This window comes from Sitophilus oryzae, unplaced genomic scaffold (genome assembly GCF_002938485.1).
Source record: "Sitophilus oryzae breed Bouriz unplaced genomic scaffold, Soryzae_2.0 scaffold_1393_pilon_pilon, whole genome shotgun sequence".
Lineage (NCBI taxonomy): Eukaryota > Metazoa > Arthropoda > Insecta > Coleoptera > Curculionidae > Sitophilus > Sitophilus oryzae.
This window is the reverse complement of record NW_022146052.1, coordinates 1,662,963-1,683,174: the sequence shown is the minus strand read 5'-3', so window position 1 is coordinate 1,683,174 and position 20,212 is coordinate 1,662,963. Positions and strand designations below refer to the sequence as shown.

The window sequence follows — 20,212 nt, the reverse complement described above, 5'->3', positions numbered from 1 at the left end:
AAGACTTAAAAGTTTATTAGTTTTTCTCTAAATTTGTTTTGCCATTTTAAATTCCTAAAAGATTTTTTTCTGTATTACTTTGGTATTTAAGTAATATTAATCTTTAGTCTAAGATATTAATCTTAATTATTCTGTTCGTAAAGGAAATACTTGTGATTAATTATGATTCCCCTTCTTAATTTTGTTATAGATGTAAGATAAAAAATTCCAAAGCCCGAATTGCAGTTCTAAGTTAATTAATTATATTATGTTATTATGGAAATTTTTGTTTTAGAAGAGAAATATTCTAAAAATATTCTTTGGTCACATTTCGTTTTAATCCTAAAATTGTAAAAAAGCCAAAAGGTTTTATATTTCTAGTTTCTCAGTTATAAGAATTAAGTGTCTACTTACCATTTTAGGCAGCCTCTGAAACAAAAAAAATCGTATTAATATAAAAATTAAAGAAATATACATTACTATAGAAACACGTCTTTATTTGAAATTCAAAGAAAATATTCAGACAATTCCAATAAGATTATATTCTTGACAAAGCATATTTTTAAAGCAAATATATAATCCTCTGGATAAAAAAATAAAGAAAATAAAGACAAATAAGACAATGGATTACAAAAGAAGTATAAAAGATTTTTTTTGAGTTCCTTTTTAATTTTAAGTCTTTTTTTAAATATAAAAAAGGAGGAGGCAACGACATAATCCGAATTCACATTGCTTGTTAGAGAAAATATTTTTATTTTTAAGGAGAGAGAGCGATGGAGGGAAAAGGGAATATCTAAATATAAATATGTGATCAAGTTGTGAGAGACAGAACATATTTTTAAAAGAATGTATTTTTTACTGGTACAATAAGAAATTTATACAGGGTGATTCACATTCATGGTACGTTAGATGTTTACGGAGAACCGCTGATGGATTATTTTTTTTTCAAACTTGAATTTTTGCATAAAGGCGCTTGCTCTATCTGTCTATTATTTTCCGCGTTAAGCCCCGTTCTCAGAACATCGACTGTCGCCAGCGGCACCTCAAAAGAACCAATGAGATTTGTACAAAATTCAAACAGCTGTCAATTTTAAATTTAGTACAGCTCCCATTGGTTGTTCGAAGTGTCAATCAGTGTCGCTGGCGACACGACGTCATTCTGAGAACGGGGCTTTAGTGTTGCCGCTTCATACGAAAGCATCTTTGTCATTTTAAATGGTCGAAACACCTGATATATTATTACATTTTTCGAAACTACTTTCATATCTGATAATTTTTCTATTATATACTAATCTATACCAATCTCTAATAGTTTTCAAAATAAAAAATAAAATATGTGTAAAATTAACAAAAACATAATCTTGAATAAGCATTGCATCGCATTGTATAATAAATTCGGCATATTGCAAGCTGAAATTTGGTTTAGAGGTTAGGGAAAGTCGACATATTCGATCTGTCTAAACAGGGAGATCAAAAAAAATATTTAATTCTGTTTGTTATAAAATCGTTGTTATTTTAAATTTTACTAGTATTTTGAATTTTTAAATTATATTATATTACTGTCCCTGTGTAATATCAAATGAGTTGATTTGATAGATCATATAGATCTCGTTAATTTATTACCCAAATTTCACCTTTTTTTTTTTATTTTTAAAATAAAATTAACATTTTTTTTAAAATGTTCAGTTTATGATTTTACCAATGCTTATTCAAGATCATGTTTTTGTCAATGTCGCATATGTTTTATTTATTATCTCAAGAAATGTTAGAGATAGGTAAAGGTTATATAATAGAAAAATTGTGAAATTATGAAAGTAGTTTCCAAAAATGTAATAATATAACGGGTGTTCCATTTAATATAAGAAAGATGCTATGACATTTCAAATGATGAGGCAACACTGTAATCCTAAAAAATATTTTTGATAGATGGAGGAAATGCATTTAGTAAAAATCCACATTGTCAAAGTCACTGGTTCTCCATAAACGTCTAACGTGCCATCCCCGTAAATCACCCTATACAAAATTGATATTTGATTGAAAAAGTTGATATTTTGATGAAAGTTTGAAACACTCTATGGAATATGTTAGATAAGTTTGGTTCATCTCAATCGTTTTATTTTTGTTAGAAATATTTACTTTCAAAGAAGACACCTACATTTTTCGTAATTTTTATATTAAATCCATGCCTTTGCTTTTGGTCCTAGTCAACAAATGTAGTAAGTTGTGGTCCCGAAGTAGGTCTTCTTGACACAAGATTTGCTTCGTTTATTTTTCTTCTTACAGTCCTTAGGTGCAATTCATTACAAATTTGAAAAGCTGGCAAACGGTAGTTTCTTAGTAACAAACTTATAATAAGTCGATCGTCTCAATTCGAAGTTCTCACATTAAGGTTCCTGGGCCTCTAGCATATAACTAGCACGTCGTGCACATCTAAATATGTTAGCAACATAATTTTGATCTCTGTCATCCTCAATTATTAGCGGATACCATTTCTGCTAGAGTATCTGCTCAATAGGAAACAGACAATCATATAATTTTTCAATAACAGTGAAATTACATAAATTATAAATACTATTTCATAGATTTGTTGACTGGGACCAAAAACAGAGGCATGGTTTTAATGCAAAAATAATGAAAAAATGTTATCTTTAAAGTGTCTTCTTCAATAGCGAATGTCTCCAAAAAAAAAAAGCTATTGCAAAGAACCAAAAAATAAACTATCGAGAAAAGATGCTCCTAGGTGATATAATGGTTTTTAAAACCATTGTTTTTTTTAACATATTCCACAGGTTGTTCCAAACTTTCACCAAAATAATAACATCTTGTATTCCTTCGTATAAAAAATGACAGATGGGAAAATTCGTTTTTAATTTAGAAAGAGATACTAAAAGGTCAAATAATTTAGCTACATATTGCTTAAAAGATCATCATAATCGGTACACTGGAACACAGTATAATATAAAGCTTTAAAGTACATCAACATTTTCAGGTGCCCGTTTTTCGTGCCGGTTAGTGTATACTATCTATAGTTGTCTGTTCCTGAAAAATATTTGTCATTATTGTCACCAAATTAAACAGCAAAAAAGGAAAATTGATATTTAAAAACACCAATATTTTACATTTTTACCACATTTTACCGATATTTCAGGAACCGATCATTACCGTAGTTTACCAAACTGGTTAACCTAACCTACCCTAACGGAATACAATCTAAATTGGACTTTTTGTCATTTTTTAAATGTCATGTCGAAATATTCACTGACTCGTTGGACAGAAGAAAACTGTAAATCTTGGTTTTTAAAGCTTTAAAATATTCAAAAAGCTAAAATGGATTTCCTCTAAAACCCTAATAAAATTCAAAACGCCAGGAATACAATTATGCCGCTAAAAATGGTTCTTTCAAATTAATAATTGAAAATAATGCAGCCGTTAAAATAGTTAAAATATCTAATGCATAATTAATTTATCACGGCTGGATGGTTTCGGATTTAAGCAAAACAATTCTAGTTTAAAATTAACATAATATTTCGTGAAAATGTTTAACCAATCGTGGATTTATTTGAACAAAAAATGTGATATGCACGCTTGAATTAACAGCATTTAATTTAATACTTTTTCTAAATTAATAAAATGAGCTGTTTATTATTAGTAAAATACCATAGCTTGGGTATGCATTTAATTATAGAGGGTGACAAGAAATAGTATACTGAACTTCAGAGTGTTATTCTACAGATAAAAATAAAAGAAAATGTTCCAATGGACATATGCACTAAAATGATTCCTGAGGAACTTATAGCCTTTGACAGTATTTACAGCCCTTACAGCTCTCACTTGAAAGATATTGTAATTTTTTAGATGATATCTGGTATGTAACTACTTTGTCTATATCGTAGTGTATAGGTATATCGACGCATCCTAATCCTAAAATCCGTTCAACGATTCGAACTAAACGAAGAGCACCCTTCTTGCGTAAAAAAGTTCTAGCTTTTTATGTCATTTTTTGAAATTACTGTATTCATTCCTTTAAAAAACCACCAGTACTATCTACCATAATGAAAGTGCTCATTTAGGGCTGTAAAGTTTTTTTGCAATAACGCTATTTGCTGTGGCAATAAAATGTGTGTAAGAATGACGAATTTTAAGAAAAACAGTTCATCAATGTTATAGTAATCAAGTAAATAAAATATATTACTTTTATTTACCATTTCGAAGGCTGTAATTGCCTGGGAAGAAGAGTTGTTCCTTCCTTAGGAGATATATGTTTACAGGAACTTGTAGAATAACTCATTGAAGTTTGGTATCCTTACTTACTTACTTACTGCCATTACTCGCTGACGAGTATTTGACACGCATCAGAAAGATGGTTACGCAAGACGTTTCCTGTCATGAGCTTTTCTGTGACTAAAAAGCCCGATACGTGATGTTATTTCTCTTCCGCACTCCGGACATTCAAATCTCATTACTTTGTTGCCTCTTTACTTTTTGGTTGTCGTTATTAACTGAATTTACAATTCTCCTCCATTGCGTTCTATTGTGCGCTGCTTCCTCCCACTGATGCTGCATACTTATCCCCTTTAAGTTTTCATGAAAAACATCCTTGTATTCTTTGAGTTGTGCACCCGGTTTCCTCTTACCCTCTACAAGTTCACAGTAAAGAAGAGATTTCGGTAGGCGGTTTTCTTGCATCCTGCATACGTGGCCAGCCCATCTTAAGCGAGATTTAGTAATCATGACTTCAGCGCTCTCGCCACTTGCTCTTTCAAGGACTGATACGTTTGAGACATGGTGGTACCGTTTGATTCTTAGCAGTTGTCTAAGGTGTCTTTGTTACAACTTTTACAACGTTTAATGCGCTCATGTGCCGGCGGTACGGCATGCAGGTTTCGCTTCCATATGACATGGTGGGGATTATTACTGCTCGATACACTGCAAGTTTCGTTTTTGTGCTCAAGTCATGATTGTAGAAAACCCTGTCTTTTATTTTCCAGAATGCTCTTGAGGCTCTGCTGATTCTGTGCTGAATTTCAGAATCGATATTTGCCTTTTACGAAATCAAACTGCTGAGATAATTAAATTCCGATACATATTCCAATAGTTCTTCGCCGATTTTTATAGCGCTGTTATGATTTTCCGGGGGAGTGCACATGATTTTTGTTTTATCGATGTTCAGTTTAAGGCCAAAAGTCTCGTATGCCCAGGTATATGTGTTCAGCATTACCTGTAATTGCTGTAACGTATTTTGCAACTAGAGCGCAGTCATCAGCGTATTGGAGTTCTGTGATGAATTTTATACGTGTTTTTGCAATGGGTCTTTTTATGTTGAACAGACCGCCGTCATACCTGTATCTAACACCCATTCCTCTTTCCTGTAGTTTGCTGTCCACTATAATAGAGAGCGCTGCCATAAATATGTTGAATAGGAGAGGAGCTACGACACATCCCTGCCTAACTCCTGTATTTGTCAGGAAGGGATCGCTCAGTGATCCATGTTGTGACACTCTCGACTTGTTGTTATGGAGGCTTTTACACATAGTAAGAAATTTGTTGGGCACTCCGAACTTTTGCATAATTGCCCAAAGTGCATCTCTGTTTACAGAGTCGAAGGCTTTCGTTAGGTCGATGAATGCAACATAAAGTTTACTCTGCTGTTCCTACCCTACCCTCCTGTAGTTGGCGGACGGAGAATATGGAATCAACGATACCGCGATTGGTGCGAAATCCCCGAGGAAATCCCTGTGGTATCCTACACTATTTTGCACACCCTATGCACAGAATGAATTAAAATATGTAAGACTCAAAATTAAAATAAAAGATTGTTTTCCTAGATTTTGAGAACAACTGATTTTTTTTTTCTATTTTTCGTTCCTCTGAATTAACTTACTATATCTGTATAAATATCTATGTAATAACTTGAAAAGTTAAACATTAGACTTAAAAATTTTAGTTGTCAACAGTGTCACAGATAAAGCCCGCATTATATGGAATATTTTTTATTTATTGGCTTAAGCGAAATTTGACTTGGGCGATAGTTTCTGCTTTGATTTAGATTAAAAATTACATAAGAAAATTTACTCTATTGTAAACAATAGCAGCCGATTCTCGACCAATTACGACTTTTTCAAATAGAGTTTTTCGAAATTCGGCCTGCAAACCCATTTTTTTGTCCTTTGGTACTTTAAATGTCAAATTTGACAGATGCCCGGAAACAACAGGCAAAACTTTCATAAGCATCGTCGTTTTTGATCTAAATAAAAGCAGAAACTATCGCTAAAGTCAAATTTCACTGAAGTCGATAAATAAAAAAAAATACATATGATGCGCACTTTATCTGTGACACTGTATATGTGGAAAGTTACATCAGAATCGGTATAGTACTTTGTCAAAAGAAGTTGACAAAATCTTTGAAAATTTATAAACTAGCAACTTACAAATATTGTAAAATTAACTAAAAGATTGCAAAAATATTTTAAAACAATTTGCAAATGCTTTGAATTCTGAACATCTTGCTCTGGGAATCTTTATCGATTTCTTTCGGTATTATTACCTCAAATTTAACATGGAGTGTCAAATGTTAATGCGAACGATTTCGGCGACGAGCGCAGATTAATTTTCGGAAAATGTTCACCCGATCGCGCACATATTTCAATTTAAATTTACCGCCTCTTCGAAATTTCCGCCGTTTTCCGCCTTCGTTATAAGCAAACAGAACAATCCGATTTTCCCTCACCTCAATTCTCGAATCAATCGATTTTTGATCTAAACTTGCTCTTATATTTTTTTCACGAGCATACAAAAATACCTAACATATTAAATAAGTATTACATTTCAATATCATTAATAATTTATTCTTTAATATCGACTTTACTGTTGATATACCAGGAGGTGCATCGGCGTTGGAAACATAGGACACCCCATGCAAATTTAGAACGGTCCTAAAAATTGGTACTCCTGTTTATTTCACAGCAAAGTAGTATGGGTTTATTAAAGATCTGCTTATTCTGATTACACGTGTCAAACTAGAAAAATGTTGGACAAGCGGTTTTTAACCAATTTAAGAAAAACTGGCTAGCATATATTAACATATCTTAAGTTGTCAACCTATGATTTAATGCAACTTGTTGTGCTGTTTACGATACTACGGTAATCGCAAAACAATTTTCGATGCACGTGACCAACTTTGAGTGACAAGCGATGCCTGCACCGCTGCCAGATGGTGATGGATTTATGAGATGAATCTTAATGTAAAATTGGGAAACAATATATGTATTATATCATTTTTTAAAGAGTCTTACGTTTTATGTTTAATTTATTAATTCATATTTTAGTAATTAATTGATTTATTTGTTTTATAGCTTATTTTATTTATTACATATTGGCAAAAACTAGTCCATTATAAAGATTATTCTAAGCGTTGCTATGGGTTATTTATTTATTTATTGATGTACATCTTACAATATAATAACAAGTAATAAAAAGTAAGAGAATGCCATTAATGCACAAACTAATAATCACAGAACTTACTAATAACTAACCTAGAAATATCTTTGAAAGTGGCATATCTAATGTGCTTGCCAATCAAACTTACTTCTCTGACTTCAGTCAAGGGTAATAAGGGACCTTTATTGTCACGTTCTCGTCCAAACTAGTTTATCAGGAAAGTTACAAGCTCTTTGATTCGGCTGTTTAAATGTTTCGCCATATATTCAACGCACAATTTCAAGAAATGCAAAACAAAAACTCGAAAATTTAGTTCTTAAAAGAACTCTTTGTGCTTAAAAGTACAATTTAAAAAAAAACTATGAAAATAGGCAAAAAACGAGAATTACTCACAAAGATTCAACAACAACACGATATAATTCAAAATAATGACTGACAATATTATAATTTTCAAAAAATAAATGACAACGTTGCTGAAAACGGCGCAATGTGACCAACATGGTAATCATAAAATTCGATTAAACTCATTTTTGCAGCTTTAATCTAAATAAAAAATCTGTTACCATTATTTGCTCTATAAAGTAAAATTAAGAGCTGCTGGGTATCTTTATACAACAAATTTAAATATTTTTGCCAAAATTTCATTTAGTCAGGTTGGTCTTGCATCAGTCTTAACCAGACAGACCAATCATCAGACCAAGACCTACCATGCAAATCTGACTCATCACTAGCTGGAATTATCCCATCACTAACTTCATACCGCCGGCTTTTGGTTGCCGCAATTTTTTAATGATTTCAGTAACCTGACGCGCCGACTGTTGCCAGCGGCACAGGCAGGCGAGATTGCACAGTTTGATGTGGGTCTGGAATTATACAGGGTGAATCTTAAATAAATGCAAAATTTTTAGGGGTGGTATAATTCGTCCCCAGGAACATGTCTATCTTTTTTTCCATAAAAAGGTGTCGAAAATCGTGCATTTTCTTTTAAATTTTCCTAAAAATATCTAGAAAACCTTTTAGAAGTAAGTTGCTGTTCACCACAAATTTTTTCATGTTAGAATTTCTTAAACTCTGATATTACTATGGTTACGCACCAAAAGAGATGCAACTACAGGCAAAATATTGTGGCTCTATTTTTTTAAATACCGGGTGAGTCTCAAAAGTGGCTCAGCCGTATAACTTTATTATTTTTTCAGATAAAAAAAAAGAGATTTGGTATGTCAGTATATGACATGAATTAGGATTGACTGACGTATTCAATTGTTTTTGGTCACTTCCTGTTTCACCGGAAATCATTACAAATTTTGATTTTTAAAGGGCACACTTGGTATTTTTTTATTTTATTCGATAGAAAATGACATTCTGCATCATATGTCAACTGTTGACATTCTCTAGAGTGCCATGGCTATGTTAAAAACACTAATCAAGGAGTCATGGAATAATAGATTTGACGAGGTGTGTCTCACTCGGGTAAAAAATGTACACGTACTGCCAAAATATCCTTCCACTGCTAAGCGACTGCCAATGACTATGAAGAAGACTGCCTATGACTGCCATGTAATTATTATAGGCGACTGCCATAAGACTGCCAATGACTGCCAGCGACTGCCAAGAAAATGTACAGGTAATTCCAATAGTGAGACACCCCTCGAGATTTGACCGTCTAATGTTTTTAGTGTGTTGTCCTAGCCGGCCCGGTTAAAAGATGTCCAAATCGTATTTTAACCATATCTCAATTTTTTTAAATGGAACGAGGTCATTAGCATATTTAGAAAAAGCATTTTTACGAATAATTTGGTACCTCAAACTTTTACTGATAATAAAATATTCGTATTGAACCGCATGTTATAATTTCAAATAAACCATATGTGAAAATATCAATTTGACATATGATATGTCATTCTATTCAGAGTGTTATTTTCTATCGAATAAAGTAAAAAAATAAAGAAGGTGCCATTTAAAATTCAAAAGTTGTAGTCATTTCCGGTGAAATAGGAAGTGACCGAAAACAAATGAATACGTCAATCAATCCTAATTTATGTCACATAGTAACTAACATACGAAATTTCGATTATTTAACTGAAAAAATAAAAAAGTTATAGGGGTGAGCCACTTTGGTTATACACTTGGTTATTACAATGATCTACAGTATAAATTTTCTTTCCATAGATGTTTTCGTGGTAGCTAGAAAGCGCTGTTTGACATCATAATAGATATTGCGCTTTTGTATAAATAAACGCAGATTAACGCATGAAACGTGTATGACAAAGTTTTAACAGTGTTCAGTTACAGAGAGTTATACTTTAAAAATGGTAAGTTCAGAATATTTTTAATTAATTTCCTTAGATAGTTAATGTAATGTTTATTTAACAGTGCTATAATTATGTATGAAGGTTTAAAACTATTTAACCTAAAAACATATTTTGTTTGTCATATTACTTGTTCCTATTAAGAGACCCTTGATGGTTCCTATTATGAAGGGCGTCTCTTATTAGGAGCTGCGAACTTTTATTTAGAGAGTATTTTATTTCAATATTCTTTTAGGCTGAATCACCTCACCAATCAGAAGAAAAACTTGGAATAAAGAACAAATGATGTTGATTAGAGCAGTAAGGCATCACGACATGGGGTACAAAAGAGCATCAAAGCATTTTGGCGTACCAAAAGGCACTCTCGAATGCTACGTAAAACAAACTAATCTAGCTCTGGAGGATGTGGTAAATCGAAACTCTAGTAGAAGACCTGCATTAAATAAAGAAATAGAAGGCAAATTAATTCACTATTGCCTCAATATGGATAACAGATTTTTTGGTTTGCGAAGAACAGATGTAAAACGTATGGCTTTCGAATTAGCAATAGCAAATAACAGTCGTCATCCATTTTCAAACACTAAAGGTTCCGCTGAAAAAAAAATGGCTTAAAGGCTTGAATACGAGGTTTCGCTAAAGAAAACGTTCCTGTATTTTTTCAGTTGTATGAAAAAGAATTGACTTGGTTATTTTGGACTTATTTGAAAAAAAAGTAAATCAGCATTGAAAATATTTGCACATATTTAACAGTCACCCTGTATAGTAAACTTGTATTCTTAACTTCATAATTCGTATCAGTAAGCACTTACTTAACAAAAAAAAATCCCAAATAAAGCAGTAACTCATCCTTCAGCGTTACTAAACACTTTTCTAAAGAGCTGGAACCCTCAATTTACGTATCAGGTCGATGTACGTCGAAAACTTTCTGCCAAATAGGTGCGTGCCGTTTGAAACACAGGGTCGGAACGCAAAACTCCAGCCTTTTATTTAATTACATCGCCTGACTGCCGTAAATTTCCAGGCTTAGCCCGACTGAAATCGCTGCCTTGCTATCTAAATTATGCTTTCGACTTATGATTAGCTATAACACTTTCTCTTTATCAGTCTATAATTTACCATAACAATCGCTTCCAGTGGTATAATTCTATACGGATTAATAATTCGGGCTTATTAATTTATGGAGAATTGTTTGTTCACGTAAAGGTAGAAAAATAATTTACGTATTAGATGTATTACTTTTTTCTATTATAACTTGAGTTTCAATAGTAGTTTTGACACAACAGAAAAATAAATCAGTTATTCAAATGTGTTTCACACTTAAAAATCTTTAAAATATAGGTAAAACATTTTTACAAAAAAATACTGTTTCTATGTTTCTAAAACTAATATGCCCGAAAAACTTTAAGAAAACTCTCTTGGATCTCGCTGGAAATTATTTTCACGTTTGAAAAACGTCCGCTAGGGGGCGCTTTTGTGATGACCAATCAGAAACAAAGTTTTTTTCTAAAAAATATGCGGGTGAAAAGGTATTTTAAATATTACTATTATAATCATCGGAAAATTTGATATTGAGTATTTTGCTCTACCTCATAAAATAAAGTGATGAGGGAAGGTTAATAATAAACATTCCTTTATTAAAATAAGAATAACTCTGGTTTGGGTTAATCGATTTTAACAAACTAAGGCTCGTTTAAAAGAACTTTTTTTCTTTAATGATCTACAATATACATTTTATTTCCATAGATGTTTTCGTGGTAGCTAGAAAGCGCTGTTTGACATCATAATAGATATTACGCTTTTGCATAAAAAAAATAAATAGCAGACTATGTTTCTTTTTGCGCAGTTAAATAGAGCACATAATTTCCAAAATATCAGCGTAAACTGCAACGTTCCATCTTCTCTCTAACCAGAGATATTCATCCAAGTTCATCCTTGATTTCACTTGTTTTCGTGTTTTGCATGTTTTTTTTTGTTATTTATTATTATATTATTAAGGTTATGTTGTTTGGGTCACTTTTCAAAATCTACTCTTGATGCAAGTACCTAGTTCAGCACCAAGACCGTTAATCGGTAAATGTTTGGGCAGGCATTTTAGGGTGGCGAATGATTGAATTTTTTTAATCATCTGAATGAAATGAACTATCCACAATTTCTGAGAAATGAATTGCCAATTTTGTTAGGGGATCCACTCGGGGATCCATCTACCACATTTATTGCTATTTCTTCAGCGTGATGGTGCAGTTGTGTCGCTTATTTTGCTATGAATGTGTGGGGCTTTTTGGATACCACTTACTATAGTAGATAGAGACGCTGGAGCATCATATTTCCATGGCCAACTAGTTCATCGGATTCAATATGCTTGGGTTTTTATTTGAGGTCGAATCAAGAACGAACATGGATAAATAACAATTAAATGGCATTAATATGAAACTAAAATATATGTTTTGATATTTTGACGCAACCAATTCATCTCTTTTTGTTTCCTAGCCTACTACTATAATTTTTAGACCTTATAATCCTAGGCGGCAGCCTAATATGATTTGTTTTCTTAATATCTCCCGTTAGAGAGAAGATAGAAAGTTGCGGTTTGCCCTGATATTTTGGAAATTTTGTGTTCTATTAACTGTGTAAAAAGAAACATAGCCTGCTATTTTAAATTTTATGCAAAAGCGCAATATCTGTTATAATGTCAAACAGCGCCCTCTAACTACCACGAAAAAATCTATGGAAACAAAATTTATACTGGGAAACATTAAAAAAGAAAAGCTCTTTTAAACGAGCCCTAGTTTTTTAAAATCGGCTAACCCAAACCAGAGTTATCCTTATTTTAATAAAAGCAAATTTAACCTTCCCCCACCACTTCATTTTATCAGATAGAGCAAAATACTCTATATCAAAAAATTACAAATTCCCCGATGATTATAATAGTAATATTTAAAAAACTTTTTTACCTGCATATTTTTTTGAAAAACTCCAGCGATTTGTCTTGGCCGACTTACTTATTACAGTTTTTTTTCCAAAGCTATACGATAAGTAGTTTCTGAGATACAGTCGGTGTTCTTTCTTAGTTGGCCACACGGTACATATTTTAATAAAGTCTGCTTGACACCGTCAACGTTTATTTGGATCAAATACACTTGGACGCTTCGCACGTCTCACTTGATCCAAGTTCACTTTGACCGTGTCAACATAAAAGGCGGTATGACACGGTCAACGTTACCTGAACCAAGTACACTTGGATACTGCCATATTATAACAGTACTTATAATAATGCTGCGCGCCACTCACTTGTACGTTGCTTGTATGATATTGATCAAAGTTGAGTTGGAAGACTTTTGACATCAAAGTAATTTAAACTGGCTTCATACTGACATAGATGGTGCGAAGTCATCCAACTTGACTTTGATAAAACAGTTGATACTTACAGTTGGTATTATTTAGTAACTTTTGGTTTTTGGGTTTTTATATTGTATCTTGTAATTAAAAAATGTAATTTAACTTTTAATTAAATATTACAAAAAAGTTTCAAAAATCATCAACTACAACGGTATATTTATATGGCAGCATTCGGTTGACTTAGTCCAAGTACACTTTGACCGTGTCAATCAGGCTTAAGGAAATAAATAGTTCGTTGAAAAAATTTTGGGTATTTCGTCACTGGAATAAAAGTTATATTTTATCCTCTCGTAGTATATGTCTATTTAAATTTTTGTTCATGTAACAAGCACTTTGTTTACTCACTTGTTTCGTCGAACTACTTGAATCCATTTTTGCTTTGATAAAATCGGTGTGAGAAACTATGAAATTATAAAATGTTTTCGGAAGAGTTGAATATCCGGGAAAGTTGAATTATTGAATGTTATAGCAGCCAACAACGCCTCAATTACGCTCTCCTTTACGCGTTAACATTTTTTCGGCAATTTTGTTTGTTTTGTTTGTTTTCGGCAACATTTGAAATTGCCACAACACGACGCCTAGTTCGGATTTTTTTTTCACTTATTTTTTACTACCCGAAACAGATCCCTATACAGGATGCTACAAATTCGAGGTACGAGCATTGGTATCTCGGAAACCGTAATAGATATGAACAAGGTTAAATTGGGGCAAAGTTGCTCCTTGGCATGTTCACCAAGATGCCATCAAAAAAGTTTTAAAAATTTCAAGGATTGCTGAGTTTTTTGGAAAAAACGGATTTTTTTGGAAATCAATTTTATTTTTTCTTGTCGTTACTTTTTAGAAAATCAAAAAACTAATTGTACATTCTCATAACCACTTTATTAGGGCTATCTGATGTTATTTTTAGATTTTCAAATTAGCTGATAATTTGTGAGATACAGAGGCCAACTTATTTTTTTTTAAATACGGACCTGCATTTTTCATTTCAAGTTTTGAAAGCCTTCGGTCTCCTGAGTACAATGATATGCCACACTTGATACTTTTTTTTTGTTTTGGATATCTTAACAATAAAGAAAACTATTTAATTGTTATTTAAAATAATTTTAAGTCCGACTCTGTTTTTTTAATTTATTTAATCTGATTATATTCAGTACAACAATATTGATCTGCTAATTAACATTAAATAAGGAAAATCACGTCAATTGAAAGATTAAAATAATTAATATCCACGTCAGCAATTTAAATATATTTATCTATTATCCTTGTATAAGGCTATTATTTTTAACGTTTTTTATTGTGAATTTGAAATCCCATTGTACGATCTAATAATATGCATAATATTAATCGTAGTTATTATAAATAAATCAACTTCTACAAACTAGTTTCTAATGCTCTGCATGTTCGAAAGGGTTACCACTTAGCACCCTCCATAATGAACAAATTTACTTTCCGTTCAATCTTATCAGCTCCTTCAGCTCTTTGAACAGATCTTATACTTCCGAATGCATTTTGTACTCTTTAGTTGTTTTTTATTACTCGTTAATTGTTTTTGTACTCTTAATGTTGAAATGTATTGATTTCAAATGTCGAAAACAATTTTTATTGATTTTCTTTATTCAATGTTAATTAGCGCTGATCAATATTGTTGTACTGAATATAATCAGATTAAATAAATTAAAAAACTAGAGTAGGATTTGAAATTATTTTAAATAACAATTAAATCGTTTTTTTTATTGTTTTACCCAAAACAAAAAAAAAAGTATCAAGTGTGGCATATCATTGTACTCAAGAGACCGAGGTCTTTAAAAATCTGAAATAAAAAATGCAGGTCCGTATTTAAAAAAATTAAGTTGGCCTCTGTATCTCACAAATTATATGCTAATTTGAAAATCTAAAAATACTATCAGATAGCCCTAATAAAGTGGCTATGAGAATATGCAATTAGTTTTTTGAATTTCTAAAAAAATAACGACAGGAAAAAATAAAATTGATTTTCAAAAAAATCCGTTTTTTCCAAAAAACTCAGCAATCCTTGAAATTTCCAAAACTTTTTTGATGGCATCTTGGTGAACATCCTAAAGCGCAACTTTGCCCCAATTTAACCATGTTCGTATCTATTACAGTTACCGAGATACCAATGCTCGTACCTCGAATTTGTAGCACCCTGTATATAAGGCGTTTCAGAAAAGATAACACGTTATGTTGGCAGGCTATTACATGCAAACTGTAGTTCAGGATCATCGTAAACCAACTAGACCCAGTCCAGATTAGTCTTGGCAATAAAAAGAATGCGCTAATAACTGCAAATGCTTCACTTTTTTGCAGTAAAGTTTGTTAACTATAATTTTTAGTAGAGCGAATATTTTAGTATTTAAAAAACTGCGCTACAAATGCGAATAAAAGTTATACGATATTTTTGCCAGGAATATTATATTTTGGCGCCAGAAAATTTCCACTAATTTGCATCTCTCCCTCTGCATAAAGCACACATCATCATCGAGGAAAAATAAAAAACGTAATATTCAATTTCGCATAAATCTACTCTAAAAATCTGCAATATTAAAATTCCTCTAATTTGTACCTCGTACCCGAAGATAAATTCATCTAATCTTCCTCTACGAGTATTGTGCCGGATGGTACGAAATTTATGGGCTGCAACTTTTAAAACTTATTAATTTGACCGAAATAATGAATTTTCATTATAATCTTTTTTTCCTAAATGCCGACGCTAAGAGCGCGATTTAATAAATGGACGTCATATTTTATATGTGGCTTGATCTGCAATTATCCTAGTTACAAATTACATCATTTATTGCTTGGAAATTGATAACATTAAACCAAACTCTTTTTTAATCATCGGTTTTAAAAACTGGCAATTAAAATAGTTAGTTTTGCTTGGAGCAATTGCACTCAAAAAATGAAAATTAACATATCTAAGGAAATAGACATTATACTCACAGGCAGTGGCGCACCAAATTTAATGCCTCCTGAGAACTATCCAAGCTTCATTCAGAACCTCTAAATTAATGGAATAAATTAGTCATCTATACTTTTTAGTTTACGATCACTCACAATGTCTAAAAATATAATTAAAATTAATAGAATATTCTAGCAACAGCTTGCGGTAGTCAGTTGTATTCAATTAGTAGAAGAAGTTATCAGACTTTTAACTTTTGCCACTAACTATAATTCAAAATTTGTGAATAATGTCATTTGTATACATAATATTGATTATTCAAAGCTAGAATTAGGGCAAAAGTGCATCAAAAATATCAATAATTTTGATTGATAACTGCATTTTAGGTGCAGTTTATTAAAATAACACGACGAAAAGCAAAATTATCTTCTTCTTACAGTGCCATACTCTATATAGAGCGTCGGCGACCTCTCGCATGTACTTGTGATGTGTGTCATCAGTGTTTCACAAGTATACACAAAATTATCTAGTTGAATTAAATTAAATAAAATAATATTCCCCTTTTAAACTAGGTGGATTTATGTTAAAAAGTTAACTAATGCATTTTTTACCTTACTTATAAAAATAAGTACTAATTATAGATTATTTTTAGAAAGGTCACAATAAAACAAAAATAAAATAATACACAAGGTTAGGTTAGGTTAGTTTTTTTTTACCTTTATTTATTTTTATTTTCTTGATTAACACACTTTGGAGGTTAATCAAAAATAAATAATGACGATAAAAGTCCGAAATTCTTTTAGTTTCAATACTGAATCATTGTCTACCACAATAAACAATTAAAAAAAAATAGGTTTGAGTCATACCTCAAAACTTACATCTCTCGGCGAAAAACTAGTTACGCCACTGGATTCTATGTGAGACGCTCTACGGAACTCAGTTTTCACCTTTTTGATAAGTTATAGGATATTCCTGATAAAAGGGGAGTCGAAAAATACATCATTTTCAAATTCAGTATTTCGAGAACTAAGAGGGCTACGACAAATTTGTTTAATAAAAAAGTAGCACAATGATGTAAAAATCGCATCTTTGTGTCTCTATTGATATCCGTAACCTGAAATGGGAATCCTGCAACGGTCTGGAATACTCGAAGAAGTTTCTGAGGACTTCCGATCAAAAAAAAAAAATAAAAAAATAATCAAGCCAAAAATAATCTACTAAGAAAAATCAACGATTTTCCTTGATTTAAGTAAGTACAAATTTCGCAAAAAAACATGTCTCCTCTATGAACACCTCAGTAGATTGAAGGTAAGAAAAAACGGCGAATGCAGATTCTATGGGGAAAATGGGAAAACACCTCATCACTAAGGTTGCCGAGACGACAACCATTCTTGCCATAAACTTTGATATGACTGTTGTCGAAGATGGAAAACTGGCCTCTGTGGAGCCGTCTCAGATACTGGCTTTTGTCAAAGCCTTGAGACTGTATGATGAGTTATAACTCGTTATAACTCAAAAAAGGAGAACACACAATAAAACTGCAAGGTCGCGGTGATAAACCCCCCTCTTATAACACTTGTCTCTAGTAATAAGACAATTAAGACATGGCATAAAATTTATACTTATCTCTTGAGACGTAACGGCAGAATATATTGGAATGGAGAACTACCCTCTGTAAAGGGGACACAATATATCTGTAAGGTCGCCAGTGATTAAGGGGCCTATTTATTTGTGTGTACTGTACATAATTACAGAACTTTGTGTGTACTGTACGTAATAACCTAATAATTACACTGTAATTATGTACAGTTACACTGTGAGGTTCTGAAGCGACACTTTCTATTTCGGAAAGTAAGGCTAGAACCGGAGAAACTATGCTCCCACCAATCCCAATCAAGGACCTGCACAAGCTGGTGCAGGGCATAGGGGTGGAAAACTGGATGCAGACATAGAAATCTCTGCAGACATACAGAGGGAGGAGGGTCATGGTCAGGTCCTCACAATAGGAATTGACCTCAAATCCAAGGAGAAAATGGAGAAAGAGGGATATATCCTCTACTATAGATACGGGACAATACCGGTATCAGGTCTAAGGAGAGACCAAGTTCCAAGAGGTGGAGAAATTGGAGACAGATCCTCCAGCCTTCATCTCACAGGTACCTCAGCCGGAGGCAAGCTCCTCGATTGTGAAGGGTACAGAGGTCCAAACTCCAACCGTGGAAGGGTGTATACCCTCGGAGGAAGAACATCTGTGGTTAGAGGACGGTCCTGCCTCCCCCCCCCCATACAACAGAAAATGTAGGATGGGTTACAGACGTTGTGTGACGAGTTATAACTAGGAAGAGGGGCACAATAGATCTTTTCGGTCGCAGTGATTAACCCCCCCCCTTTCACTCATTCTACATTCTACAATACGCCTTACAGGTTACAGTGTTTCCGGTATAAGACGACCCTTTAATTATGAGTAAAAGCTCCAAATATTGTGCAAAGTATTGAACCAAGCGCCGCCACTGAGATCAAGGACTAAATTAAGGTGATTAAAAAGAAAAAAGTGCGAGGAAAAACTAACAAAACAAATCATCAACCGGAAATAGTAAAACTTCCATCACAACTTAAAATACATACGAAATACAGTTTAATATTATATTCACGTAATAAATGTACACTACTGCAAAGCTGGCGAGTGTTTGCTCACTGTCCTACATTAAAATTTCGCGTATAAATTTTACGAGGCTCATCTTTTTCCGAAACTAGAACGGGTTCGCCCGTTAAAAAGTCTAGGGTAAAGCTAAAAGTAAAGTTCTAATTCCGCAACTTGGAATAATATCGCCGGCAAGAAACGGTTTCAAATTTTCGACTGCACCGAGAACGTTAAATATTTTAATACTTACTTCAGCAACACGCTATTTCTTTCTCTTTATTTTTTTGTACATTAATATTTTAGAATTTGTTGCTTGTAAATATCAACCTGCGCTCTTCGTGAACGAAATATTAAATATAGTGAAAGCTGCAGAACTGTATTTGCATTAAAATTTCATACTAGTACTTTTTAACCAATCAAAATGGTTTATTTTGACAGGTCACCATGGCAACGCATGTATTTTATTAGAATGTTTTCACTACTGTGTAAAATTAACAGGGAATTATAGTAGAAATTGTTTTGATATACCGGGTGCGTCTCAAAAGTAGCTCACCTCTATAACTTTTTTAAAAAATTCTCTGTCACCGGAACTGACTACAACTTTTTACTTTATTCGATAGAAAATGACACTGAATAGAATGACATATACAACTGTTGACATTCTCGCATAAAGAAAACTTGTGTTTTAAATTTCAATCTAGAGTTTCACGGCTTTGTGTCTTAAAAAATCTTGTATTTTAAATTTCAATCTAGAATGCCATTTTTTTTAGGCTGTGTTAAAACACTAATTTATAATCTTAGGCTCCTTGCCTTGGAAAAATAGATTTAATTTTCTAATGTTTTAGTGTCTTGTCCTGACCTGTTAAAAGATGCCCATATCGTATTTTTAATCATATCTCAATTTTTTCAAATGAAATGCGGGTGACTCATTAGCATATTTAGAAAAAGTGTTTTTTACGAATAATTTGGTACCACACACTTCGTATTTCGAGTCAAATTGTCGTTATGGACCGCATGTTACAATTTTAAATAAACCATATGCAAAAATATCTTAACTTATTTATGTTTAGTTTATGATACGGTATTGCACTATTCAAGTGTAGATTTACTATCTAAAACCCTCGAAATTTTGACGAATAATTAAAAAGCAATAAAGAATAGACCCTCCCTAGCCGTAACGTTTAGAGTAGTTAGTAGTAGTAGTTAGAGCAACGTGTTTCAGCACCGCAAATACAAACTATTTTGCATTATTAAAATTTAAAGCCACCATAAATACTGAAGATATACGGCTTCTTATTTTACACTAGAAAATATATTTTACGATGCTGGAGAAAGGATTTGGACCATACCAACCACGCTATCATATATATAAGCGTACGTATAATACATTTTAGGGCGGGTTTCAACTTATTTAAATAGGTGCTAAACCCTCTCGTGTTATGGCGGGACATCTCCCGCTTTTATTCTAAGTCTCTTTATTCTCAATATTAAATTTTGTGGTTTTGAAGTTTTTGTTTAGTTTTGTTTGCAATA

At 32.6% G+C, this 20,212-nt stretch overlaps 1 protein-coding gene across 9 annotated transcripts in view; it reads right to left on the bottom strand.

The window, feature by feature from the left end:
- The window catches only part of LOC115875628 (collagen alpha-1(XVIII) chain-like), a 955,759-nt gene that overhangs the window by 74,585 nt on the left and 860,962 nt on the right, over positions 1–20,212 (bottom strand). For all 9 annotated transcript variants that reach the window (XM_030891132.1, XM_030891136.1, XM_030891133.1 and 6 more), the window contains one exon: positions 394–408. In XM_030891132.1, the coding sequence (XP_030746992.1) occupies positions 394–408 (15 nt within the window). The remainder of the gene's footprint in view (positions 1–393; positions 409–20,212) is intronic.